A 25,936-nucleotide genomic window follows, 5' to 3' on the forward strand; every position below is an offset into this window, starting at 1 on the left:
AACAAAAACAAATATTTTATTTACTTTTTGCATTATTTTCCTTTTATTTCATTTTCTACATTAAGATTAAAGATTCATTATTTCTAAAAACACTCTTAAGATTCCCTCTCCGTCCTCTCTATTTTCTTCAGTCTCAAGCATCAGATACCTGCACCTGCACTTAAAGGGCTCAATAAATGTAACATTATTATATTACATACATATCAGCTATTGATAGTGTTATAAAAGTGCTCGAGAGCGGTTATGGTTTCATATACACAGAGCCAGATTCTGCTGTCAGTATACTCCAAATTTATACTCGTGTAAATGTGATCTTTATTTTCTTCTAATTACAACAAAACATTCAACTTTCGCTGCAGTTAGAGACAGCTAAGGAAAGGTTTCCACGGAGCCATTTGCCCCAACCCCAGCTGGTGAATGTTCAGTCCAGCAATTTACATGTTCTTGCCTTAAAGATTCAGAGCATCATGTCGTGCCGGTTGCTGAGGTGATGATATCATTTCCAGGTGGCACTCCTAAGAATGACTTAAATAGTCAGCCCCACACATTTCTGTGAGTCACGTGTAACCTAACCGTTGCCGTGTATTCAAGGGAGATAGGGGACTTTCCAAGCTCTTGTTAAGGCCGATCTCCTGCTATGTCAGTTGGGTGGCCAAAACTTGGAAGCAGCTCAGGTAAAATAAGGGGAGAGTTTACACGCTCGCACAGCTGTTCATCTCGCCAGAAAGGCTTGGTGGGTAGGAACTAATGGTTCAAATAATGTTCTGTGTTTCTCTTGCACGGAGGCACTAAGGAATGGGTCCGACAAGCTACAAAACACCTTTCAACTTTCAAAACCTTCCCATCAACCATACTGTGTCCTTTGCTGATTGGTGACAGGAATTCCCGGTTGTTTAGAATCTTTCCGTGCCTCAGTTTCCTCTTCTAGTTATGGTACTTACATGGCCCCTATCACCATAGTATCTGAGCAATTCATTTCCCTTCATAACATCCCGGTGAGGGAGGGCAGTGCTATTACCCCAATGTACAGATAGGGAACTGAGGCATAGAGAGACTAAGTGACTTGCTCAGGCCCCCCACAAAAAGCCTGTGGCACAGCAGGGAATTGAACCCTGGTTTCCCAAGGGCCAGGCGACCATCCTTACTTTCCGGATAGGCCTCTGTGAGTGGTGGCGGTAATGTCTGCCCGCTGAGATCTATAAAGGGCCATTAAGTACTAACTGTTATTATTGAACAACAATCAAGATTTACACACACGATCTCACCTTTTCACCACCCAAACCATTTTCATCTGAGGAAATCCAGACAGTTTGGCTGCTGCGGGATGCAGCTGGGACCCGACACAGCAGCAGTGATGCAGGGTGAGTCATCCCCAGGGAAGCTTGCCCAGCACAGAGCTGAAGGCAGCATTATCATGTTTCTTTCCTGAGCCCTAAATTCCCACACCATTTTGCCAAAAGACTAAAATCAGGCTGACAAAGGAGAACCTGTGGATTGCCCTCACACCCTGAAATCAACTCCCCCTTTCTTCATAACGCTTGACCATTGTGCGTAACGAGATGCACAACTGTGAACAGAGAGTGTAAAGTCAGAAAAAGTTACACCCAAACAACCGCAGCTCTGCTTACATTAAGCTTATAACATTCTCCTGAAAGTACGGAGATTATTCTAAGATGGCATTTATATCTAGTTATTACAAACAAAGGGAATTTGGGAGGAAACCATGCATCACCCCCTGAGCAACTGGGGAAGAGATTCTTTAGTTCATCTGAACTTTTTGCCCCAGGAAAACCTGAATGGGAGCATTGGCAATTGAATTCCACTTCATTGAAGCGTGAGCCATTTCCAAAGGAATAAAGAAACTCTTTCACTCCCAAGGTGGAAACTGAACATGTAAGCAACAGGTCTAGGAGGAAAGAAAGGACTTTTCTGCAGAAAGACCTCATCAGTTCCCTTACATTTTACTGACCTCTAGTGGTGATTTAGCAGAGTGGAAAATATACTTCTATATATACAGAATATGCATGAGTGTACGCACACAAGGAATATGGGTCCCATACGGTGGTGAGCTGGAGCCGGTTCGCACCGGTTCGCTAGAACCGGTTGTTAAATTTAGAAGCCCTTTTAGAACCGGTTGTTCCGCGAGGGAGAACTGGTTCTAAAAGGGCTTCTAAATTTAACAACCGGCCAAAAGTGGCACCTTAGGCGCCGACTCCATGGGTGCTCCCAAGGGGAAAATTTGGTGGGTACAGAGCACCCACCAGCAGCTCCCTGCCCCACCTCACCTCCGCTCCGCCACCTCCCCTGAACGCGCCGCCCCACTCTGCTTCTCCGCCCCAGCCCCCCTCCCCCCCCCCGGCTTCCCGTGAATCAGCTGGGGCGCAAGCAGGTAACCGGGGGGTGGAGGGGCGCAGGGGAACTGCTCCCCCCCCCCAGCTCACCTCCACCACCCTCGGCCTGAGTGTGAAGCCGCCGCCTGCTTCTCAGCCCTCCCCGGCTTCCCGCCAAACAGCTGATTCGCGGGAAGCCGGGGGGCGGAGGGGGGCGCGTTTAGAAGCAGAGCGGGGCGGTGCATTCAGGGAAGGTGGTGGAGCGGAGGTGAGGTGAGCTGGGGCCGGGCGTGGGGTAGAGAGCTGCCGGTGGGGGCTCTGCACCCACCAAATTTTCCCAGTGTGATCAGTGGGGGAGTGGCTGCTCCACCCCAGCTACGCTCCCCCGCCCCTAGGAGTCAGAGGGACCTGCCAGATGCTTCTTGGGAGCTGCCCCAGGTAAGCACTGCTGGGACTCCCCACCTCGCCCCCCGGCAGGTGCCTCTGGCTCTTAGGGGTGGGGTGGGCACCCACGAGACCCTCCTGCCCGGTTCTGGGGGCAGTCAGGGGACAGGGGAGGGGGTGGAAGCGGCAGGGGTCCTGGGGGGGCATCTAGGAACGCGGGGGGGTTGGATGGGGCAGGAGGCCCCAGGGGGCGGGGGTGGGCAACGACCCCCTTGTGGGGTGAGGAGGGAACCCGTTGTTAAGATTTTGGCAGCTCATCACTGGTCCCATATTCTGTATTAGAAACGTGAGGAGTTTATCCACTACTGTCAATGGACAGACCACGCTTGTAGGCAGGGTGGGGACTTGCCACTTATAGCTAAGGGGAGATTTTTGCCCTTCATGGTAAGAGAAGAAACAGCACCATCGCTTTGTCTGTACCCTTGACATTCAGATGCACTCATGAGGGGTGCAAACAATATAAAAAGCCAACACGTTCTTCCAAAAACCAAAACTGCAGTCTGGTCTGGGAAGGAGTTTGCAGCTGACATTCAGAGCCGCCTTTCAGTAAAATGCTCTTCTCTATCCACATATCCCTTTGTTCCCATACACATTTTTTTTTGCTAACGGCTCTCCACAGAGGAGAGAGAGAAACTTTCCCTGTAAGGCGACCCCCGGGTTTGATTATATTTGTATTGCTGACTGCATAGCGTGCTCTAAATGTTAATGCCTTCACTGCTTGGGTCCCAGCAGCTTGGCTACTCGCACGGCAGTGCGAATCTACAGCACATTAATGTCTGCTGTGCATCAACTTGACATGGGGACCCTGCTACCGTGCATTAAAAGTTCTGCACTGTACTTTGACGCACCCCGGTTTCAAACAGCAGTACGTCAAAAGACACTACAGAACTTTTAGCGCCCGGTAGCAGGGTCAACACAGCAAGTCAGGGTGCGGCCACCCAGTGCACTGTAGATTCACCCGGGTTTTCTGTGCACTAATTGCTGCATTGACAAGCCCTGAGAGGACACCCAAATAAAGACGTTAGCGTCTATCCGGTATCGACGCTCACCTAGTATTTAGAATTAGCAAACAGATGGGATATAAATATATTTTTCAAACACTGCATTTAGGGGCTGATGCTCGTGTCAGGCCAGTTTTACATAGTATAGCACCACTCACTTCAATGCAATTACTCCTGTTTGTACTGGTGGAGGTGAGAAAAGATTCAGACCCAATTGATTAACTACTGGAAATAAGGGAGAACAAAACAGCACCTTAACAGGAACTAAGGAAGTGACCCCCCAACACGAGAACAACGAAGTCAACCTGAGGAAGTCAGTCCAAGGCTTACAAGGGGTTTGAGAGATGTCGGGTAAAAATCAAATGAGCAGACCAAGCATGGCGTTTTGGATAGAAAAGCTCTCTCTCGAATGGAATTGGTTCAAGTAAAGACCCTATCCAGCAGAACTCAGCCAGTCTCTGACAGGTTGTCAGAAGATATAGCAGGGATTACTTGGGGCCTCTCTAAGAAAGAATCAGTGGTGGTCACAGGGTAATGCAGATTTCTTAAAATTGTCTGCACTTTAGTTTGTGTATTGCCAGCTGATCTAGAACAAAGTTTGGTTTTATTGGCTCCTGTAAATCCTGGTGTACCAGAGTTAAAGCACATTGTCTCTAGCCATGCTGAGGTTTTTGCCTTGCTTACCACCCCTAAGGTGGGTAGTAAAGTAATCATCACTTATAACCCCAAATGGTGAAAGGCAGACATGTGCTCTGCAGATTCTGGCCTTGTTCTGTGCAACTCAAGCACAAGGCCCTTCCCCAGGCCACAGAAAGAGCTGCAAGGAAGGATGTCATACCCTACGCCATCCATAGAAATATCTCACGGGGTGGACTCAGATCTGAACAAGAAGGAAATGGCAGAAGGTACATAGTTTGCATGAACACCGAGAAAAAAAAAAAAGCAATGCAAAGCATCACAAAATGGCAATACACATTGTGGAACCAGCAAGCTATTTCCTGACTGTTACTTTGTTATGTTGCATCTCTTTTCCCCCCATTGTCTGTGTTTTGTTGATTTAGCCCTGGGAGTAGGGACCTGTCAATACAAGCCTGTGAAGAGCTGAAGAATAATAGTTACCAACATAATGCACGGCTACTAATTAATTACACATCAGGTTAACGGACTTGCCTGCCAGGCACTGAGATCTAGGGGGTTAGGCTTAGGTCTGGGTGCCCGGTGACCTGGCATCAAGTGTTGGATCTGACTTATTTGCCATGATCTTGGTCAAATCACTTACCTTCCCCCCCCTCTGCTCCATGGGGATTTCAGTACTTGCGTACTTATTTCACAGGGATGCTGTTAGGATTCATTAGGAATATTTGTAGCCAGATTTTCTGAAGCACTCAGCAGCTCCCCTTGTTTTCAAACATATTCCCTGCCAGCTGGTTGTGTTCGCAACGGGAGCTGGCAGGTGCAGGGAACTTTCCAAAATCTGTTAGTTGCCCAAATGGGAGCAGAGCTGTTTTGAAAACTTGGCCCCCAAACTCTCTATTTACTTTTTAGTTTCTGCCCCTTTCCTCGGTCCTGAGCCTGGAGATTTTCAGGCCATAGAAGGTAAGGAATGGAAAGGATAATATGGAGGAATGTTTGGCACAAACCGTCCTCTCTGGTGAGAGAAGCCAATTGAAAAGGAAAATGAGAGAGTTCCTAGAGCAGCAAGAAAGCATTTTGAACTGTATTGAGGGGAGGGAACAATAGCAAAAGGAATAACCAATAAGGCCAATCAATCTCCACCCACATTTTCCAGCAAGCAAGCAAGATCTGTTTCCTGGTACCTCTCAAAATTCTGCCCAGCCTTCCCAGTGACCCTGAGGCCTCAAAGCAGGACACCAGAGTTTGTGCTAAATGCATACATAGCTAGCAATTTTAGGCATTCCCTGTTAAAATCTCTGGCCTTGGATGGTGCCACAACCAGAAACGCAGCTGCCGTGACAGTAACAGAAATATTTACCAGACAAGACCGGGCACAAAAGTAAAGTCTGCCTGAGATGGACCAGACACAGCACGGATATCGGGTGCTGTGTGCAGCAGTGGAGAAAGCACTGAGGCACTGGGGCAGAGGTGTGAAACTTCCATACCCTGCAGCACCAAACATTCAACAGGGTGAGGAGATGCTTGTTCCACCCCACTGGACATGGCTTTAAAGAGGGTTTTCATGAGCTTAACGCCAGGGGTGCCTCACAAGTGGGAATCCCTAGAGGACCTTGTAAAGACTCAGACTGATCACCAAATCAAGTCAATGGCCGCAGGCTCTTCACCAAAGGCCTTAGCAAGCAGATTCCTACCTTCTAGAGCTCATTTTCCTGAGGTAACGAACTAGCTACTAACGTAAACTACACTTGCCATGAACTTCTGAATGCAGCAATCTGGCAGTGGGTGTCCTCGCCTGGTGTCTTCCTCACTGCTGGTGGGACAGGCAGAGGTTCCAGCGGCTAGAACACAAGTCAGCTTATAGAGCACTCGAGGCTGCAGGTGACTGCCCTCACACCAGGGCTCTCGAGTTCCTCATGGAAATCAGCTCCTCACTTTTAAGCCAGCCAAGGGCAGACACCTGGGAACAGCAGCCCTGCTCTCTTCCTCTTTCCTGGAGAGAGATTGCTGGACAGTGGCTCTATTGTTCCTCTTTGCCCTCCCTGGTGAGGAAAGTGTTGGAGCAATGGTCTGATCAAAGCCCAGCTGAGGGATCCAGGAGCCCTGTGTGAGCTCATGCTCTCTGGGTCTTACCTGTGTTCGTTCTCCGTCCTCTTTTGGGGGTAGTGAAGTGTGGGGGAGTCTCTCAAACCTGCAATTAAGAGCCCGGAGTCTGCATTATAAATACCAAGCTGGCTGTCTCTCAACTTGATTTCCTTAGGCTCTGTATTGGTCCAAGACCTGCTTCTACTGGAATAAATGTTAAATGTGCTGAGAAGAGGCGAAAGGAGCCTTATTTTCATGTCTTATGTTTGGCAATAGTCAACCACGGGAGCTCCTGACCTGTTGTTACTAAGCGCTTGCCATACTGCCCCTGCAGATCTTAGGCACTAAGTTATGGTATGTTTGTTTCTCTCGTACAGGGCAAGCGAGAAAGATCGCAAGAAGGACCAGAATCTGAGATCACCACTCTGAGCAGGGGCAGCTCTCCTCCAAGACAGTATAAATGGAATGCTCCTCAGACAATATTATAAGCTGTCTCCCTGGTCACGTTGTCGAACCAGAGCCGGACTCTATCTGGGCCCCTCTAAGGATGTTAGCTATCAGAGGGTGATGCTCTCAGCTCTTGAGTATAAGGCGAAGTCTGGCCCATACTCCCTGCCTGCTGGTTTTGGCAGGGCTCTTCCGTCCCACTGTCAGCTGCAGATTGTTATGTTATTGAAGAGGAAGACTAGAGGGGAGAGTGCCCCGCAAATACAGAGGTGTGTGTAGTCCAGCACATGCCTCATTACCAACACCACAGGCAGGTGGAGCCCTGGAGTCAGAATGGAGGATAAGGGAAAGCCTGACACAATACCAAAGGAGACAGCCATCAAACTGTAATTGTGTCCACCTAGTCTTATCACTCTGCTTTCGCATAATAAAAAAGCTCCCCCATCCTCTCAATTCCTCACATTACCAAGCCTGTGGTCCTGGTGTCCTGTGCATTCTAGCTAGGTCTCTCTCACACAGACAGTGTACAAAATCCAATTCAGAATAGTTAGCGAAGGAATCTCTTTCATATGATACCCAATAATTATTTCGTTACAACTGCTTATTACCCATGAAACACGAATCTTGTTTTTGCGAGAGCTGAGTCCCAAGAGAAAGCAATCAGACCATAGCACTCCAGTGTACTTCAATCCAATGCAAACGATATAGTGGCCTACAGGAGTGGGCAGATCTGATTTAAAACCAGATTAGACAACAGCACTGGGAAAACATACTGTAAGGGCCAATCCTGAACTGCAAGGTGTATGGGTAAATGTGATCTCAAGTAATAAATCTCTGCCTTCTCTATCAGACAACTGAGCAGTCCCGAAGTCTTGCCTGGTGTGCTAAAAGGAGTGAGGTGTTTATCTCTATCATACCGCAGCGTGCCTCAGAGAAGTGCAGCTCCTCCAGCAAACATGTTCTGATGGCTCCCCTAGGGATGGCCAATGGCCATTATAACCCTGTGCTATAATTAAGTCTCCTGTGTGCACATGTTGTACAGAGCAGGGTAAAGCATTGGTCAGATTCTTGTTTAAACTAAGGCCCTTTTACTCTTCTCTGCCAGTGTAAAAGGGCATTTGTGTGAATCAGAATCAGGCCCATAGTCTTGTTTTCTGTGTAATATTACTCAAGAAAATATGCAGTGCTTTTAACAAGTGGAAGAATTTCCCTCACTCTGAATTTGAAACCAGTTCAGCCTCCTGCCCTTTTGAGCCCTGTGAAAAGCATTCCTTTGGGCTCCTTGCCACTTCTCAATCCCCATCCTGTCTAGTGGTTTCTGACCTTTCAATGGGTGACAAGAAAAACATGAAGCAACAGGACTGTGATCACTTGAACAACTCTGGAACCACATACTGGAGGAAGGGCCAAGACGGGCTCCCTGCTTCCTAAATGAAGCAGCCGTACCTTCTGCTTTTAGTTCAATGCATTGATCTGACCCAAGTAATAGAGAATCTGTTTTCTCTTTTAAGAGTTGCTATCCATGGAAGAGATTTTCAAAAGTGCCTAAGGGATTTAGAAGCACAAGTCCCATTGATTTCCCATGTTTAAGGGATTTAGGCCCATAAATACCAGTGAAAGAGCCTTACGCTCTTTGGAAAATCTCCCCCTAAAATGTACAGAAATGCAGAAAACCCTTGTCTATTGCACTTAGTTTAGACATTGGTGTTTGCAGTTACTTAGTGCTAGCGCAGTTGTGACGAGGGCAGACAGCAGGCAGGCATTCCTGTGCTTGGCTCCTTTGAATCAGAGAAGAGTGGCCAGTGCAACCCCTCATTCTATCGGCAATGAAGTGCGTATTCTGCACCAGTTCTGAGCTCTCTAGTCAGCTACCAAGGAAAGGGCGCTGGGCTGTGTCCATGCCACTGCTCAACTGGTAGTTCCTTTTCAGCCAAAAAAAAGAAAAACTTAATTGCTTTCTGCACTGCAACAGGACTAACAATATCACATTGCAATGAACAGCAAAGCTCATTAATAAACATGCAATGCTGGGGGAAAATTCCACTGAACCTCCTCCAGCTCATTAAATCCGTAGACGTTTGATGGGCATTAAACAAAAGTGGGAGGCTGAGTGTAGTGCTGGTGTGGCTGGCAAACAAACAGACAAACCTCACAGCCTCCACCAAGGAAAAGAAAAGCAATTACATGTGACATTTAAAAAAATATATCCTAACATACAGCATTAAAATATTTCATGATTAATTGCTTCAGAATAAAACAAAGGGAACACAGCACTCACTTCTCCACAAAATGGAATTAAGAGGAACACTTTTATCAGTGAGGGTAATTAAACACTGGAACAGATTACCAAGGGATGGGACAGGTTCTTCATCATTTGGAGTCTTTAAATCAAAACCAGATGTCTCTCTCAAAAATACGCTCTAGTTCAACCACAAGTTATGAGCTCCACATAAGAATTACTGAGTGAAAATCCATAGCCTACATTATGCAGGAAGTCAGATTAGATCAAGTATTCTCCACCAGGGGGTTGGGACTAAACAGGAGTCAAAAGAGGCAACCACTCTGCCCTTCCCATACTGCTAAGTTGGAGGTGGTCCCATAATAAAATGTCCATAGTGGGACAGCCAAAGGTTGAAAACCCCTCTACTGGCTAATCATAAGCTTTAAAAAAAGAAATAGTTACTAACCTTTCCATAACTGTTGTCCTTCGAGTTGTGTTGTACATGTCCATTCCACTGTAGGTGTGTGTGCGCGCTCCAGTGCACAGTTGTCGGAGAGTTTTTCCCTTCGGGGTACCCATCAGGGCATCACAAGCACCCTCTGCTGCCTCGCACACCGTGCACAGGCTTAAAGGGTAGAGCTGCTCCTGACCCCCCTCTGTTCCTTCCAACCAGCAAGACCCCGATAGACAGGGGAAGGAAGGTGGATCGTGGAATGGGCATGCACAACACACCTCGAAGAACAACAGTTATGGAAAGGTTAATAGTTTCAAGTGATTGCACATGTCCTTTCCACTATAAGTGACTCACAAACAGTCCCAGCTGGAAGGAGGGGGTGGGGGGCTCGGACTCTAGTTGAACAGGGACTAGAAGTCCATTAGTCCAAATTTAGCATTGTCTCTAGATTATTAGGCGATGGAGTAGAGAAAAGTAAATGTATGACCTGATGACCAGGTTGCCACTTTGCAAACATTTAATATGGGAGCATGACCCATACAGGACACAGAGGCTGCTTGGGACCTAGTCAAATGATCCAATGCTCTATCCAGAGACTTCACATTAGCCAATTGGTAACATAGCTGAATACAACTGGATATCCAAGTCAAATTCCTTTTGAGTGGATACAGAACAGCTGTTCATTCTGTCTGCAAATGCAATGAACAATTGAGTTAAAGACCTGAAATGTATAATACGATCTAAATAAAAGCTAAAGTTTTCTAACATCTTGCGTATGCAGCCTCTCCTCACCTTTATGACCATGAGGCTTTGGGAAGAAGGTCAGCAAGAAGATTGTGTGGCTAATATGAAAACTGGAAATCACCTTGGTAAGAAACTTTGCGTGATGACTAAGGTAAACTTGGTCTGTGTAGAAAACGGTGTATGGAGGATTGGATACTAATGACTTCAATTCCCCCACTCTCCTGGCCAACATAAATGCCATCTTCACAGAAAGGTGCACCAGAGAGCAGGTCACTAGAGGCTAGGAGGTAGTGGGGGGGACCCATCAGTGTCATTCAGGCTTCATGGGGGAATAGGATTCTGCACCTGTGGAAATTGTCCAGGCCCTTTAAAAATCTTACAGACATCAGATTGGAAAACACAAAGGGGTTATCAACAGGTGGGTGGAAGGCCAAGACACCTGCTGGGTGCACTCTGATTGAGCTGATAACCAATCCTTGATGGTTTAGGGACCGAAGATAGTCCAGCGTGTGCTGAATTGAAGTGAGGACCGGGAAAGCCTCTTTCAGTCTTGACCAGACACAGAACCTCTTCCATTTAGCCAGGTAAGTACTCCTAGTTGATGGTTTTCTACTATTTAGCAACACCTCCTGAACTTCCCTAGAGTAGTATTCCTCCACCCATGCTAATCATGAAACCTCTAGGCTGTCAGGTGAAGGGTCTGGAGACTGGGATGTAGGAGGTGGCCACGATTCTGTGAAATCAAGTCTGCATGAAGTGGAAGTGGCAGTGGGGGACTAGCTGAAAGGTCTAAGAGCTCTGAAAATCAGTGCACACAGGGCCATGCTGGGGCGATCAGAATAGGATGAGCCTTGTCCTGCTTGACCTTGCACAGAACTTTGGGCAGAAGAGGGATTCGGGGGGTGGGGGTGGGGAGAAGCGTACAGGATTTCCTCTCACCAGGGCAGTAGAAAAGCATCCATCAATGAACCCGGGCTGTGGCCTGTTCGGGAGAAAAGCTGGTGACATTTTCTGTTGACTTCTGTTGCAAACAGGTCCACTCAGAGAGCTCCCCAGAGTTGGAAAAACAGATCTTATGTCTGGGCACAGGGATCACTCGTGGTGCTTGATAAACAACTACTCAGATGATCTGCCAGTTTATCCTGGGCCCTTGAAAAGGTAAGCCGCTTCCTGAAGTATAAAGGTGGCAATGCAGCAGTTCCAAAGTAGAATGGCTTCCCGACAAAGCAACCAAGACCAGGCACTGCCTTGTTTGGCATAAAACAAGACTGTTGTATTGTCAATCAGAACTCACAAGTCCCTTCTCTTGATGTGGGGAAGGAATGCCACGCAAGCTGATCAGATAGCTCGCAATTCCCTGGTATATATAGGCAGACTGAGATCTTGGGGAGAACGGAGACCTTGCTTCTGCAGGAGACCCAAGGCAGCCACAGCTAAGGTGAGAGATTGTGGAAGGGAACTCCCTTGCAGATACTCCCGGATCTGTCCACCAATCTAGGGACGATAACATTTGAATTAGAATATGAACTATTATGTCTATGTGGTGCTTCCTTGGAGCGTACGCCTCAGCCAGCCCTGCAGCAGTCTGAAACACAGCCTGGCTTACTGCAGTAGTGCACACTGCCACATGCCCCAGCAGCCTGAGGCAGTTTCTGACTGTGGGGGCGTGGGTAAGCTCTTAAGTCTAGAATGATGATTTGCATAGTTTGAAACCTTGCCTCTGGCAGTAAGGCGTTGGCTGTCGTGAAATCCAGGACCACTCCAGTAAATTCTATTTTCTGTAGAGAAGACAGGACTGACTCCTGAGTTGATCAACAGGCCAGGCCCATCCAATGTGGAACAGATTATGTCTACGCTGGACAACACCTGTGACCTGGATCGACCTTTTATTAGCCAGTCATACAGATAAGGAAAGACGTGGATTTCTGACTGCTGAAGGAACGCTGCTGGCACCGCCATACACTTTGTGAATACATGAAGGGCAGCATTTTGAACTGATAGTGGGAACCCACTAATAGCAAATCGTAGAAATTTCCTGTGTCCTTTAATTTAAGAGCAGCAGACCAGTCCCCCAGCTCCAGGAAAGGAATAATAGAAGCTGGAGTGACCATCCAGAATTTTGATTTCTTTAGGAACTTCTTTAACTCTCTTACACCTAAAATAGGCCTGAAACCCCCTTTGCTTTCGGGATCAGGAAGCATAAGGAATAAAAACCCTTTTCCATGAGCAATAGAGGGACCTGATTTATAGATCCCACAAGAAGCAGCAATTTATTTCTCGCAACAAGAGTTTCATGAGAGGGGTCCCTGAAGGAGGATGGGGAAGGGGATGGGAGGAGGGGTAGAATTTGCAGGGCGTATCCCACTTCTTTATTGAGGGGGAAACACCTATGGGTTCCGAAATGGCCTGATACAGCCCCGATCTCCAACTACATGCAGCCCAAAGGTGTATTCAGCATGCCCCATGCTGGAGCTGAGGCTGAAACCAAGGCGGGGAGGTACTGTATGTCGGTTGGTGGGAGTAGCGAGGCTGAGACACATAGGAGCTCACTTCTGACTCTGACGAGCAGTACTCATCGGTACCAGAGAGGCAGGCTAGGAATCAGAAGGGGCTGCTGGCAAGATCATTTGCGGCTTTCCCTTAAATGGTACCATCTTAACTGGTAGGCTAACAGCTGTCTGCTGGTCCCAGGTGATGAGGATGTGTATCTGCTAGTGTCAGTACCTTGGGCGCCAGTGCCACGCAAGACCCCAGGCCTGTTGGTGAAGGTGGCACTGAGAGTCACTCTCTCTCTCGCAGCCTCAAAGGCCTCAGGATTACATGGAACCAGGAAAGTGTTATAGTCCTGTGATACCAGAGTCTGAGGCAATACTGACAATGGCACTTCAGAAGTCATCTAAACAGGCCTGTACTGGGCTCTGGAGTCAATTAACTCCCCTGCACTCCCGAGACTGCCTCCTTTTTGAGCACACAATTTTTAAATCCTTATTTGAGCTCAGTCTCTTTGAGTACCTGGTACCGAGCATGACTTGTGGTGCTGTCTCTTTGGCACCAGTGACACTGATCTGCCTCTTGGTACAGCAAGGCCAGAGACGCTCTGCTAACTGATGCTGCAGCACTCAGGACCTGGGCCAAGGTGGACAGTTTTGATGGATGCTGGGGTGCTGAGTCCAGACACAGATACGTAAACTTGGCTGCCCTGTCCTCCTTTGAATGGGACTTAAAGCCCTTACAGAAGCTGCATCTGTTATTTACCTGAGTCTCCCACAAGCACTTAAGGCAACTGGGATGAGGGTTACTAATAGGCATTGCCTTAAGACAAGAGTGGCAGGGCTTGAAGCCTGGAAGCATGGCATATCTCCGGTACCAAGACTGGTACTCAAACTAGGTGCCAGAGATGTACAATTTTTTTTAAATCTAAGCTGTACTAACTAACTACACAGATTCTTTTACAGCACTAGAAGAGAATTGCAGAGGCAAGAATGGGAGCTCCAACAACCATCCCAGGAGACAGAAAGGAACTAAAGGGGGTCAGGAGCAGCTTGACCCTTTGTGCCTGCGCGTGGTGTACAAGGCAGCAGAGGGTGCTTGTGCCACTACGAGAAGTACTGCGAAGGGAAAAACTCTCCAACTGGCACTGGAGCGCACACATCTACAGCGGAAGGGACATGTGCGCTCACTCAAAGAAGAATCTATGCATCTAGATCCCAGGTAGCTTTTAGAAAACCTGATTAACTCTGCTCTCTAATTAGAAACCACTACACAAAGGGGCTATTGTGCACATCTGAAAGGGACAAATTAAGCAGTTAAGTTCCATGTTAGCAGAACATTGTAAGTGCCTTGATTTTGCTGAGTGATCAGTGTTATTTTAGTTATTTATTGTTTTTAATAAAATGCTGTTTAGGAAAGTTGCATCTGCTTTTATGTCCACTGTATTATGACAAGAATATCTCCTTCCAGTAACAAAGCACACACAGCACTAATGTAGGATGATCATAAAATGCACTGCATTACAGCATTAGAGTTGTGAGAACATCCGTCTTTGCAAAGGTTAATTCTTAATGGTATCTAAAAGGGAGGGAGAGGAAAATGAAACCAAATGCAGAACGATGCTAGACAGGGGAAGAGTCATACCAAGGTTATAAGGCTATAATATTCTGTTAAGGCAGCTGATCCACATCTGAGATGGATGTCTGAAAAAAATGTGACAAGTACAGGAGATCAATATGCATGATACTGGATCACAAGATCAATTTTATTGGACTGCAGTCCTACTGTGAGATTTATGACTGGATCTAATCAGCATAGGAAATGCATGTTCAGATTTTTCAGCTCATAGTAGAGAGAAGAGACCTGCATATGAGATCTGATAGTCCATCCCCCTACAGTGCAGGACTGTTCCCTGGAGTATATTCCCCACTGTTTTGACCACCCCTTGATAATTAGACACTAGATAATGGACAAAATTTTCAAACATGCCTACATGACATTCCTTTTTCAGATATGATTTAGGCACTTTGGAACCTATGGGGTTGTCTTTACTGCAGTGTCAGCTTGAGCTATAATTCAAATTTTGCCCTTAACCTGACTCCCGTTCACACACACAAGTCTCTAGCTCAAGTTAAGTGGTGCTTTAAGCTTGAGCTAGCTAGCTCATCCAAGGGGATTCAGCGGGGATTGGATGGAGCTCCAATGCTGCTGAAGCTTGAGCTAGTAATGCAGTGTGGATGTTACTCACCAGCTGCTAATCCAATCACTGTGTAGCTCCACTGTTGTTTTGCAGTGTGGCTACTGACTCTGCTCTCCCTTGAGCTTGGCTAGATCCAGTGGAGTAACTTGAGTGTACTAACAACTGTCGCGGTGAATTGCAATGTGATTTAGGGAGGCAAGGTGGGTGAGGTCATATCTTTTATTGGTTTCCCAAACCTGAAAAAGATCTCTGTGTAAGCGTGAAAGTTTGTCTCTCTCACCAACAGAAGCTGAGCCAATAAAAGATATGACCTCACCCACCTTGTCTCTCTAATATCCTGGGACTAAATAGGGCTACAACAACATTGCATACAATGGGACTTAGGCTAATTTTGGAACTGGGAATCGAACGCTTTGGAAAATGCTACCCTATGGGAGTCAGTTAAGCCCTTAGTGAACAGACTGATTTATTGTGATTTGATTTAGTCAGATTTGAAAACACTATCACCTATCCTTATTTTACTTTCCATAATTTCTTATTTTTAAATTTTATTTTGATCAAAAAACATCGGAATTCTTGATTCTGTACGTTGGATAAGCAACCCAAAATTCAGCTAATTCATCAGAACACAGTACTTGTAATAGGTCTATTAAAATTACTTCAGCTCATGGGTGCTGTATATTTTCACACGAGGAAGTCACCCCAGCTCTTTCTCCAATTTTTTATAATGTGTATAACTTTATTTTAAGCAAGGAGCCAATTCTCCACCTGTGTGAGAGATCCATCTCACAAAGCTAGGCTTTAAGAAATAAAGCACATCCTCAAGTAGGCATGATTCCTCACCACTGAAGTCAATGGGAGTTTTGGCAATTACTTCAGTGGGAGTGAGATCAGGTTCTAACAGCACTGGAACGGCCTTAGCCAGAATTATGCATTGAAAGATTCTAGCTGGCAGGATGCCAACAGAGATTTTCCTGTGCAGTGTGAATGGGGGTGATCTGGGTACTAAATTTGTTTAGAAAACCTTGCCGAAGGCCAGATTCCTACACGCTTCTCTACATCTCTGTGTAGCAGAGGTCACCCTGTTCAGGGTAACTTTCCTCTCTTTTCCCCCCATTCCAAAAGCTTTAAGGTTTCTCTCTCTCCCCCCACACTACGGTACAGCTACACTGCAATCCTGGGGTGCGACTGCAGCTCACACAGACATACCAACGCTAACTTTGATTAAGCTAGAGTGAGTACCAAAGCAGTGAAGCTGTGACAGTATGGGCTTCAGCACAGACTGTACAAGCCCACCCAGAACTCTATGTAATTACTTGGGTAGCTAGCAGGCACTGAAGCTCCTGCTGCCATGGTACCTGAGCTCGCTCAATAAAAGCTAACCCAGGTATATCCACACGAGCTGCAATCACGTTCCTGACTGCAGCGTACATAATCCTAGTTTGTCAGTGCTGGTCCAAACTCCCAGCTCTAATCCCTAACCAACACTGCCTCAGAAAAGAGCACCATCTTCTTATAAACTAAGAACCGTAAAGATGTTTTGTTTCAAAAACACAGCAGTATTCACAGCTTACCTGAATCCAATTCAGATTTTAAACGGCTCTAGGGAGACCTACTTTTATGACCTACAGTAAAGATTTCTGAGAAGCTGAGCTTCTTGCTGTGGTATTAATAATAGATTATGCAGATTGATATTCCTGGGAGATAAAAGGAGAGGAAAAATATTAAAAACTGATGCTTCTGGCAAATGAAAAACTAATGGATCATATTTTCCTGAGGGGAGGAGAGGTGCTTTCATTTTATTTCACTCTGATAAGTGTCTGAGACCTGCCATAGTGGGTAATGCTCAGAGATCACTGTCTGCAGCTAACAGAGAACGTCTCGAAAACAAAGGATGCTGAAGGACATGCAAGTGACCCGTCAGGTATTTCAAGATGAGAGTAGCAAATGCACAGGATTATGCAGCAGGCTCTAACTAAATCAGTAACCCAGCTCAACAATAAGAAGACTCCTATGAAGCTCACCTTTTGGTGTGGGACTCTGGGCTGCTTGTAAGACACATAAGACCACCTAGATTTCAATAGCAATTCAGCAAAACTAAAATCACAACATTTACAGGCAGGATATGCAAAAGTGCTCTGCACTGGCCTAACTCCATTCCCACTGAAGTCAACAATCAAACTCCCTTTGGCTTCATTGGGAGCAGTTAGAGCAGTGAGAAGCACTTTCGATGAAACCCCTGAAAAGTTTCACCGGTGTAGCTCATATTTTAATGAATGTTACAAGTGAGACACTGCCTGTTATACAAACATCTGGATTTTTCTGAAAAAACCCCATAAAGTGCCAGAAAATACAGTCTTAAATGTGCTATAAAAGTGAAGAATTTAAGTCTCTGATTTACCTTATTTACTCTTTATTGATACAAAACCAGAAATGACTCGTGTGACCACAAATGGTTACATAAATTTACAACGTACAGCTGACAAAGAGATCTGTGTCAATGTCCACGAAACAATATATTCCCAGACCTGAAGAGAATTCCAGCTGAAAAGTAATTACAGACTTCTTTAGAATCCCCCAATATCCAACGTAAGATGATCTCCAATTTGCTGGACAGGCTATGAGGAAGAGGACTCATTTAATGAATGTTCTATAATTGGCCTGAAATACAAAAAGCATGGAAGTTAGTTTATTCAAACTAACAGATCAATCTTTCAGCAAAAATTTACTGCTCCCCCACTTGCCTATATCATAACCTAAAAAAAGCCAGTGGACAGCAAGGCAACTTTTATTCATAACAGCACGGAAACACTGTCCAGATACAACAGTGATTTTCACACAACCCGCCCCCCCTCCACACACACCCCATTTACACTAAAAACAGGCAGATCAGCCTCTACCAGATTAATGAAATCTGTTAAACCTATTCATTTGACATCTCCAAGATCTTAAGGTTCCCTCAACCACTACGTCAGTTGTCATTACAAAATCACTCCTTGCTGTGACACTGCATTTTATCTATAAAAGTTATTCATTTGCTGCTTTATTTAGTTGATTATTGTGACTTTATGTATATTGTGTAGTCACAGCAAAAATTATTTGAAGAGCAGAAATTACTTTTAGAACTTTTAGTACACATTTTAATGCACAGTGCTCACTCTAGATGCACCATGTTATGTGGGGGAGTTTCAACGGGATGCTGAATTTTCAAACTGCTCTAAAATCCCCATATATAATCAGACTGAAAACTGCTATACTAGTTCTAGGCCTGGGGTAGAGTCTGTGGCTCAAGTTTGGAGGCATTTGATCAAAGCGTTCCTAAGATAAAATGACTTATTTAATGTTTTAACTTTCTTCTAGTGCTTTTTTTTGCATAGAGATCAGGGGAGGGATTTAAAGGCATTACCCACAAAACATTTCACTGGACTTTCCCTGTTGAGATCTAGAGTCCAGGACCAAGAACCAGCACCAAAATATAACAACCTAAAATGTATTAGATTTTCTTTTTAGTTCTGTAAAGTTTCACTGGGTTGCTCTGGGATACATACGAGCTCCGTTAACCACCACTGTTTCATATGCCTACTGGAGCGGGAGGCAACTTACATTTAGCTTGCTTTGCAAATGGAAGTCTTTTGATGAAATGGTGGCACTTAAAGAGCCATTGTCTTTGCAAGCTCTCCTCAGCATGAGTGCTGTTTAAAGCTGATTCTGCAGCCTCTCTAAAATCCATAGAGGTCTGGCTAACTGTCCCCTTTCAGTCATGCATTTCACTTCCAATTCTCCTTCCCTCGAATTCCTCCCTCCAGACATAGCCTCCTCACATGACCTCCTGAAGTTTATGGTTACCAACAGGAACAGACCTACTCTAATTGTGACAGGTGGAGAAGAGACTTAGGACTTCCATTTCCCCCAGGGACAGGGAAGGGGGAAGCCATACAGCCCTTTCCCTCTATCAGGAAGCCCCTGAGGGATGCAGATGCACAGGTCCCAGTGAGAAGGGATTCCAGGGCTCCTCTTCTCTGCCACTACTGGGGAAAGGGGAGTGCAGATGACCCACCCCCCAGCTCGACTCTGAGGTGAAGTGGGCACAGCCCAGCTCCTCTTCCTCCCAGTGTTGTGCCCAGCTTGTAACTGATCTCCTTGCAGCTCCTCCACCACTAGCTTCCTTTCTCCTATTGGTCACTCAACCCCACCGGGTGGGCATGGAGAGGCCAGGAGAGGAGCTGCTGACAGATAAGGAGAACTAGGGAAGCACCTCCTCCCCAGCAGTCATGCCCTCCCTCACTACCCCAACTTTCTGAAGGGGCAGAGGGAGGAAGAGGGAGCATGTAAATTCACTTGCTAAAATGCTTGTTGACATGGAGTTACAATTGCAGGGACAAAACAGGGCCCTGTGCTCTTCCAGAATGTCAGAGTTTGAGTCCCAAAACCAAAACAACCTAGAAAAGCTGCAGGAAATGCAGACTTAAGGTGACACTTCCCACACAACACAATCACATAACTCTTCACCCATAGGAATACAAACAGAAATTGGGAAGGTCACAGTACTTTCCTGTCTTTGCACACAACCCCAAACCAAGACAATTATTCATAGTCCAACTGATCCTCAAAGTGCTCTGTGCATCAACAATCTGAGAAGTATTTGCTGCTTATTGGCAGAGACCACACAAATGGACAAAAAATGCTAAGGGAGACATAAGATGCTGTGACCTTCCTAAGGACACCTCAGGGAAGGGACCATAGGGGTCAGAGATAAGGTTGTGTGAGAACTGTTACCTTAGCACTGCATTGCTTGATTTTTCTAAGGTTTGTGTTTTGGTTTTATAATGTTAGCATTTTTGGTAAGGTGTAGGTAGAGGGGCTGTATCTTTGCATTTTCTTGTTTTCTAACTTATGGAACAACATGTTTTGGAAAGGCATAACTTATTCAAATTCTGCATATGAATATTTATAATAGACAAATTGCATATTCACTTGATTCTATTACTTAGAAAAATACTCTACAAATATATTATATCCAGATGTGTTGGAATGACAGTCTTTGGAGTCTGTGCTTTTAGGGTTTTTTTTCAAAATGCCTATATATGATTTAGGAGCTGGCCTGTGCCCAAATCCCACAAATTTCTGCACAAGCTTAACCCTCTTCATCTGTGCAAAGGTAATGCCATCAATGGAACTATGTATGTATGTAATATTAAGAATATGTTTAAGTGTTTGCAGAATCAGGCCCCCTAGTTGTTTGTTGTAAAACAGAATATAATAAATCACAAATTAGACTAAGTAAATCCAAGAGATTTAAAATCAAGCTTGGCACTGTGTCATACACTTATTTAGAATACAGAAAGGTAAGGACATTGAGGCAATAATTCTGATCCCCCAAGTGGATAAATCACAAAACCAGAATTGGATTGTTTTGAGGAAAACTGAGGTGCAAACTGTACTATTGCTATCGTACAACTCTAATTGCATTTTTTTTTTCCATTTTCTGTCAGGTTCAGAAAGCAAAACAGGTTCTTCGTTTTGTATCTGGAGAGTGTGGTTAGTCTGGCCATTCAATGACCAATTTATTTTACTGATGCAGAGTAAAATGACATCTAGCCTAGACTGATTGGATGAGATTGATCCACCTATACTTTCATTTGGTTTATTTAAAGTTTAACCAATACGAATCAGACTAGATCACAATGGTCCCTTCCTGGCCTTGGAATCTATGAGCTCTAAGGAGATCCTGAGCCAAAAATACAAAAACAAAACAGAAACAAGTAGAAAAACATAAAAGTAAACATTCAACATGATCAAAACTTATTTAGCTCTTAAAATATACTGAGCCTTATTTATAAGCTAAAATATTTGTTCAGCTATGAGACATGGGTATTAACTTATTCCCACAACTGCCAAGGCGCCTTAGCTATGAATTCATAAAAGCGTTCAACAAATTCTAGTTACTCAAAAAGCAAGTGTTTGCATTTACCAATATTAGTAAAATCAGCTACAATAATAATGAGGGTACAGTTGCTGGGTGCAGCATGACCTCTGCAATTATCACGTAATTGTACTTTATGGGCCAATACTGGGAGCCTCAGACTTTCCTCTCAAGGACCTTCCTTCAGCACTTTTTCCCTGCCAGGCTATATAATTAGTCCTACCTCATAAGCTTAATTGTAAATTTGTTGTGATTAATTAGCCCCAGAGCTGACTTGGCATTTATTGAGACATAAGGGAGGGTCCTTGGTCTATTCAATGTACAGACTACTGCACCCTAGGGGAGTCCCCCCGTCAGTAATAAAATTTCACAAATTATGTTTGAAAAACTTTTCTATATTTAATTAACTTTAATTTCTTTAAATTGCCCATTTTGTGCTACAATCAAGGTGAGGTCAGCATAAAGGAAGGATACAATTTATCAAGTTCAGGTATCGTCTTCTGTTGCCTTTATGGAATAATCACCAGTTGAACACTGCCTTTTGGGTTGTTGATGAAAAAACTCATTGCTCCTACATGAATAATGTAAGAACTAGTAGAAACCCAGGACAAGGATCTAAGTTACCATGGTGGCTATGTTCTGTTGAAAATGGCAATGGAAATATTTCACTTGCACAGTCAAACTCTGTGTTCTGCTCTTCCATTTCAATAAACAAAATTCCATTCAATGGCATATTTGACTTTGAAGAATCTAAAGAAACTGGTTTTCTGCAATCTTACCATAACAACTTTACCATATTACTTAACTCTTGACAATGTTTATATTTTACTTTAAAAAAACTATTTGTGACTTTGGCCCATTCAACTGCTTCTTTCCTATCCCATGATTTTAGGCATGTTGGTTTAGGTACGTTCATATACTGATGGTTGATAATCCCTAAACTCTCTTCATAAAACTGCAGTATTGAACAGGAGCTTTCATGTTTACTACCGTTAGAACAAGAAACCACCAATTAGTGAATTCCCAAACTTACTTTATTCATACACCACCTTCTTAAAAAGAACTGTTGTGAAGTCAACAGAACATTCAGCTGACATACAACCAATGCCATAAAAACACTTTTATAATTTGTCTCCTATTAGGCAGAAAGAACTGTTATGTTATCACCTCCATTTTAATTTTTTTACAGTTAAAGTCTTCATTTCATTTGAAATTAAAGCCTAATGTTTCTAGGATGTGTTATATTTCTGTAAATATTTCAGAGTAACATGTTCAAAATGAAAAAAGGAAATGGGGCATAGCTATAGTAGGAGGCTGTATTAAGACTATCAGAAAATACTGTTTCAGAGTAGCAGCCGTGTTAGTCTGTATCCGCAAAAAGAAAAGGAGTACTTGTGGCACCTTAGAGACTAACCAATTTATTTGAGCATAAGCTTTCATGAGCTACAGCTCACTTCATCGGATGCATTCAGTGGAAAATACAGTGGGGAGATTTTATATACACAGAGAACATGAAACAATGGGTGTTACCATACACACTGTAACGAGAGTGATCAGGTAAGGTGAGCTATTACCAGCAGGAGGGCGGGGGGGGGGGGGACCTTTTGTAGTGATAATTAAGGTGGGCCATTTCCAGCAGTTGACAAGAACGTCTGAGGAACAGCACGGGGGTGGGGGGGTGGGGAATAAACATGGGGAAATAGTTTTACTTTGTGTAATGACCCATCCACTCCCAGTCTTTATTCAAGCCTAAGTTAATTGTATCCAGTTTGCAAATTAATTCCAATTCAGCAGTCTCTCGTTGGAGTCTGTTTCTGAAGTTTTTTTGTTGAAGAATTGTGACTTTTAGGTCTGTAATCGAGTGACCAAAGAGACTGAAGTGTTCTCCGACTGGTTTTTGAATGTTATAATTCTTGACATCTGATTTGTGTCCATTTATTCTTTTATGTAGAGACTGTCCAGTTTGACCAATGTACATGGCAGAGGGGCATTGCTGGCACATGATGGCATATATCACATTGGTAGATGTGCAGGTGAAGGAGCCTCTGATAGAGTGGCTGATGTGATTAGGCCCTATGATGGTGTCCCCTGAATAGATATGTGGACACAGTTGGCAAAGGGCTTTGTTGCAAGGATAGGTTCCTGGATTAGTGGTTCTGTTGTGTGGTTCCTGGTGAGTATTTGCTTCAGGCTGGGGGGCTGTACACTTCAGGTGGGCCCTACGCTACCAGCACTCCCAGCTATCTTCAAGACACGACTGATTTCCTGAGGAAACTACAATCCATCGGTGATCTTCCTGAAAACACCATCCTAGCCACTATGGATGTAGAAGCCCTCTACACCAACATTCCACACAAAGATGGACTACAAGCCGTCAGGAACAGTATCCCCGGGGGGGGTCCAATATTGCCAGTGGTGGGAAGGGCATAGGTGGTGCCATCCAGGGGTTTACATACCACGGGGCAGGATCCTGAGAGTAGGATGAGGTAATTTTTCTATGACTTCTATTGATTGGGGTCTGAGGATGGGAGATTTGATATGGTGAGCATTTCCCCTGCAGTCTAGCTTCCTCATCACTGGATGAAGGCTGTCCAGACCCTGACTGAGCATTTGGAGAGACGTAGGCATTAAGTATTGGTGACTGCAGGATGGGCGACACCAGCAGGTCCCTTGACTGTGTAAACTGCAGTGCTGGAGCTCCTCTGTGAGGTGAGGGCTGTGCAAGAGGAATCTGCTATGAAGAAAAGTTCCTCTGCACCAGTGTCCTAAGCGTTGTTTCACTGCTGGCCAGCCCAGCAGGTGCCGGTGCCGGGAGAGCAAGAACAGCCCGCGGGGGGTCAGGCCTATCAGCCTGTGTTGGCTCCACGACAGAAACGGTGCCGAATGGTGCCATATGAGAGGCAGGCGCCTGAAGCTTTGCGGTACCGCTGCAGCCGGGTTTCACGCAGCGCCGGAGGAGCCCAGCACGTCAAAAGTGCTCAGCCAGGGAAGCGCCGGGAGGGAGGCTGTAGACCCGCCCAGGGAACTCTTTTCCCACGAAGTTCCCTTTGCGGGTGAGAGAAGGTGCCATTTTTTGGACTTTTTTTGTCCTTCTTTGAGGCGGGGGGGTTGTGGTGTGCAGCGGAGCCAGAGTCACCACCTGGGTCTGAAGCTGACCCTAAGGATTTCTGGAGGAGGAGCAGTTTTAGTCTCAGCTTCGTGTCCTTCCATGCCCTATATTTAAGCTTGCTGCAGTGGGCACGTTTTGGGAGGGGATGTGGGACTCCCCCAAACATTTTATGCATTTTGAATGGCCATCCGACAGGGGGATGGCATCATTGGAGGTAGAGCAGCGCTTAAAGCCTGGGGAGCCAGGCATGTTGGAAGCGGCTGTCGCTGACAGGAATAAAGAAAGTATTTTTTTGAGAGAGAGAGAGAGAGAGAGAGATGGAAACTAAGTACTACTGGTAACAAACTAACTAACTAGAAAGGTAATTGTAACAAAGGGAGAGAAAGTCTCTAATGAGTCTGCTGACCTCCGTCTCAGGCCGGGGACAGTAGAGAAGGAACTGAGGAGACCAGTCGCGCTCATGAACTAGTAAGGTACACTCAGAGCGGGGGGGCAGGCTCTCCACGTGCGCAACCAGTATGAGTACTGCTGTAAATGTCTTCAACTTTATAGTAAAAAATTTGTTGTGGGGCATTTGGGCATATAAACGAGGCTCAAGCAGAGAGCATTTCAGTTGGCTGCCCCCAGACCTAACAAATGACCACGACACCGGAGGAAGCGTACACACACAAGAGATTTTACTCAGTGTTCTTTCACAACCAACCAACAAAAAATGTCTTTGTCCACAGGCAAGTGTCTGGTTCAACGGATCAGGAATGAACAAGGATCAATCTCTGTTGCCACACTAGTCTGTAAACTGGGCCGTCCTTTACTTCAGGGAGGTACTGGTAAGTTGTTCCTCTTTCTCAGGTGAACAAACTACAAAATCAACAGAATACATCCAGACCCTTACTTAAACAAGACACTTTGTTCCAGAGGCTTATATGATGCACTTGAGTCAGTTTTGTACCACCTGGGACTAAGGGTATGTCTTTACAGTGGCATAGAGACTCAGAGCCCAGGTCAAGTGACTTGGGTTCACAGGAATTGAACTGCAGAGCTAAAAATAGCTGGAGCCTGGACTCTGAGCCTGAGCTCCAGTCCAAGTGGGAAAGTCTACACTGCTACTTTTAGCCCCGCAGCCCGAACCTTGCAAGTCCAAGTCAGCTGATGTGGACTCAGACTCAGCACAAAGCAAATAAATCAATCATGTTAGAAACTACACTGGGGCATAACATGTTTTTGGCTTTAGCTCTTGATTAGTTTTCGTAAAATGTGTTAAACTGACAGCCTTGAAGCCTTAAATTTTTGTCAGCAGACCAGGCACATCTCTGGAGGCATCAATGGAATAACACACTGTAATGCCATTGTGTCTTTTTCATGCCCATGGTATGGATGTACCACGTCCTGCAATAACAGAGAAGTTCAGTCTTCAGGTACCTTCGATCCTTGATCTCTCTGCTAAGCCTACCAAAAGTATGGTAACTATGATATGGATGTGCCCAAGAAAAAGTAAACTGATGTCACCATTTCATCTCATACCTCAAAAAGTACAGCTAACAGAAAACCTCAATCTTGTTCAATACTAACCTGGCTCATATCTGAACAAGTAACTTACTAGATAAAATGCTCTGTATTCTATTACCTAACTAGAGTCATCCAACCTCACTTTTATATAGCATTATACAATAGACATCACTATGGTCTATCAAGTAAATAAAATGACAGGTTGTCCTATTTCCTTGGATAAAGTTATTGTACCATGTAAATGATGTGCATTATACAAACCCCCTAAAATAGCCGAATACAGATGCTGAACTAAAAAATAACTGTGCTTAGAGGTCCACCTACTGGAGTATATCGGAAACATTTCATA

General features: G+C 45.0%; 1 protein-coding gene across 4 annotated transcripts in view; it reads right to left on the reverse strand.

The window, feature by feature from the left end:
- Positions 1-17,452: 17,452 nt before the first annotated feature.
- The window catches only part of CENPC (centromere protein C), a 68,067-nt gene continuing 59,583 nt past the window's right edge, over positions 17,453-25,936 (reverse strand). For all 4 annotated transcript variants that reach the window (XM_074950334.1, XM_074950332.1, XM_074950333.1 and 1 more), the window contains one exon: positions 17,453-17,710. In XM_074950334.1, coding sequence (XP_074806435.1) covers positions 17,668-17,710 — 43 coding nt within the window. In that variant the 3' untranslated portion in view covers positions 17,453-17,667. The remainder of the gene's footprint in view (positions 17,711-25,936) is intronic.

The sequence above is a fragment of the Natator depressus genome, chromosome 4 (genome assembly GCF_965152275.1).
Source record: "Natator depressus isolate rNatDep1 chromosome 4, rNatDep2.hap1, whole genome shotgun sequence".
NCBI classification, from domain to species: domain Eukaryota; kingdom Metazoa; phylum Chordata; order Testudines; family Cheloniidae; genus Natator; species Natator depressus.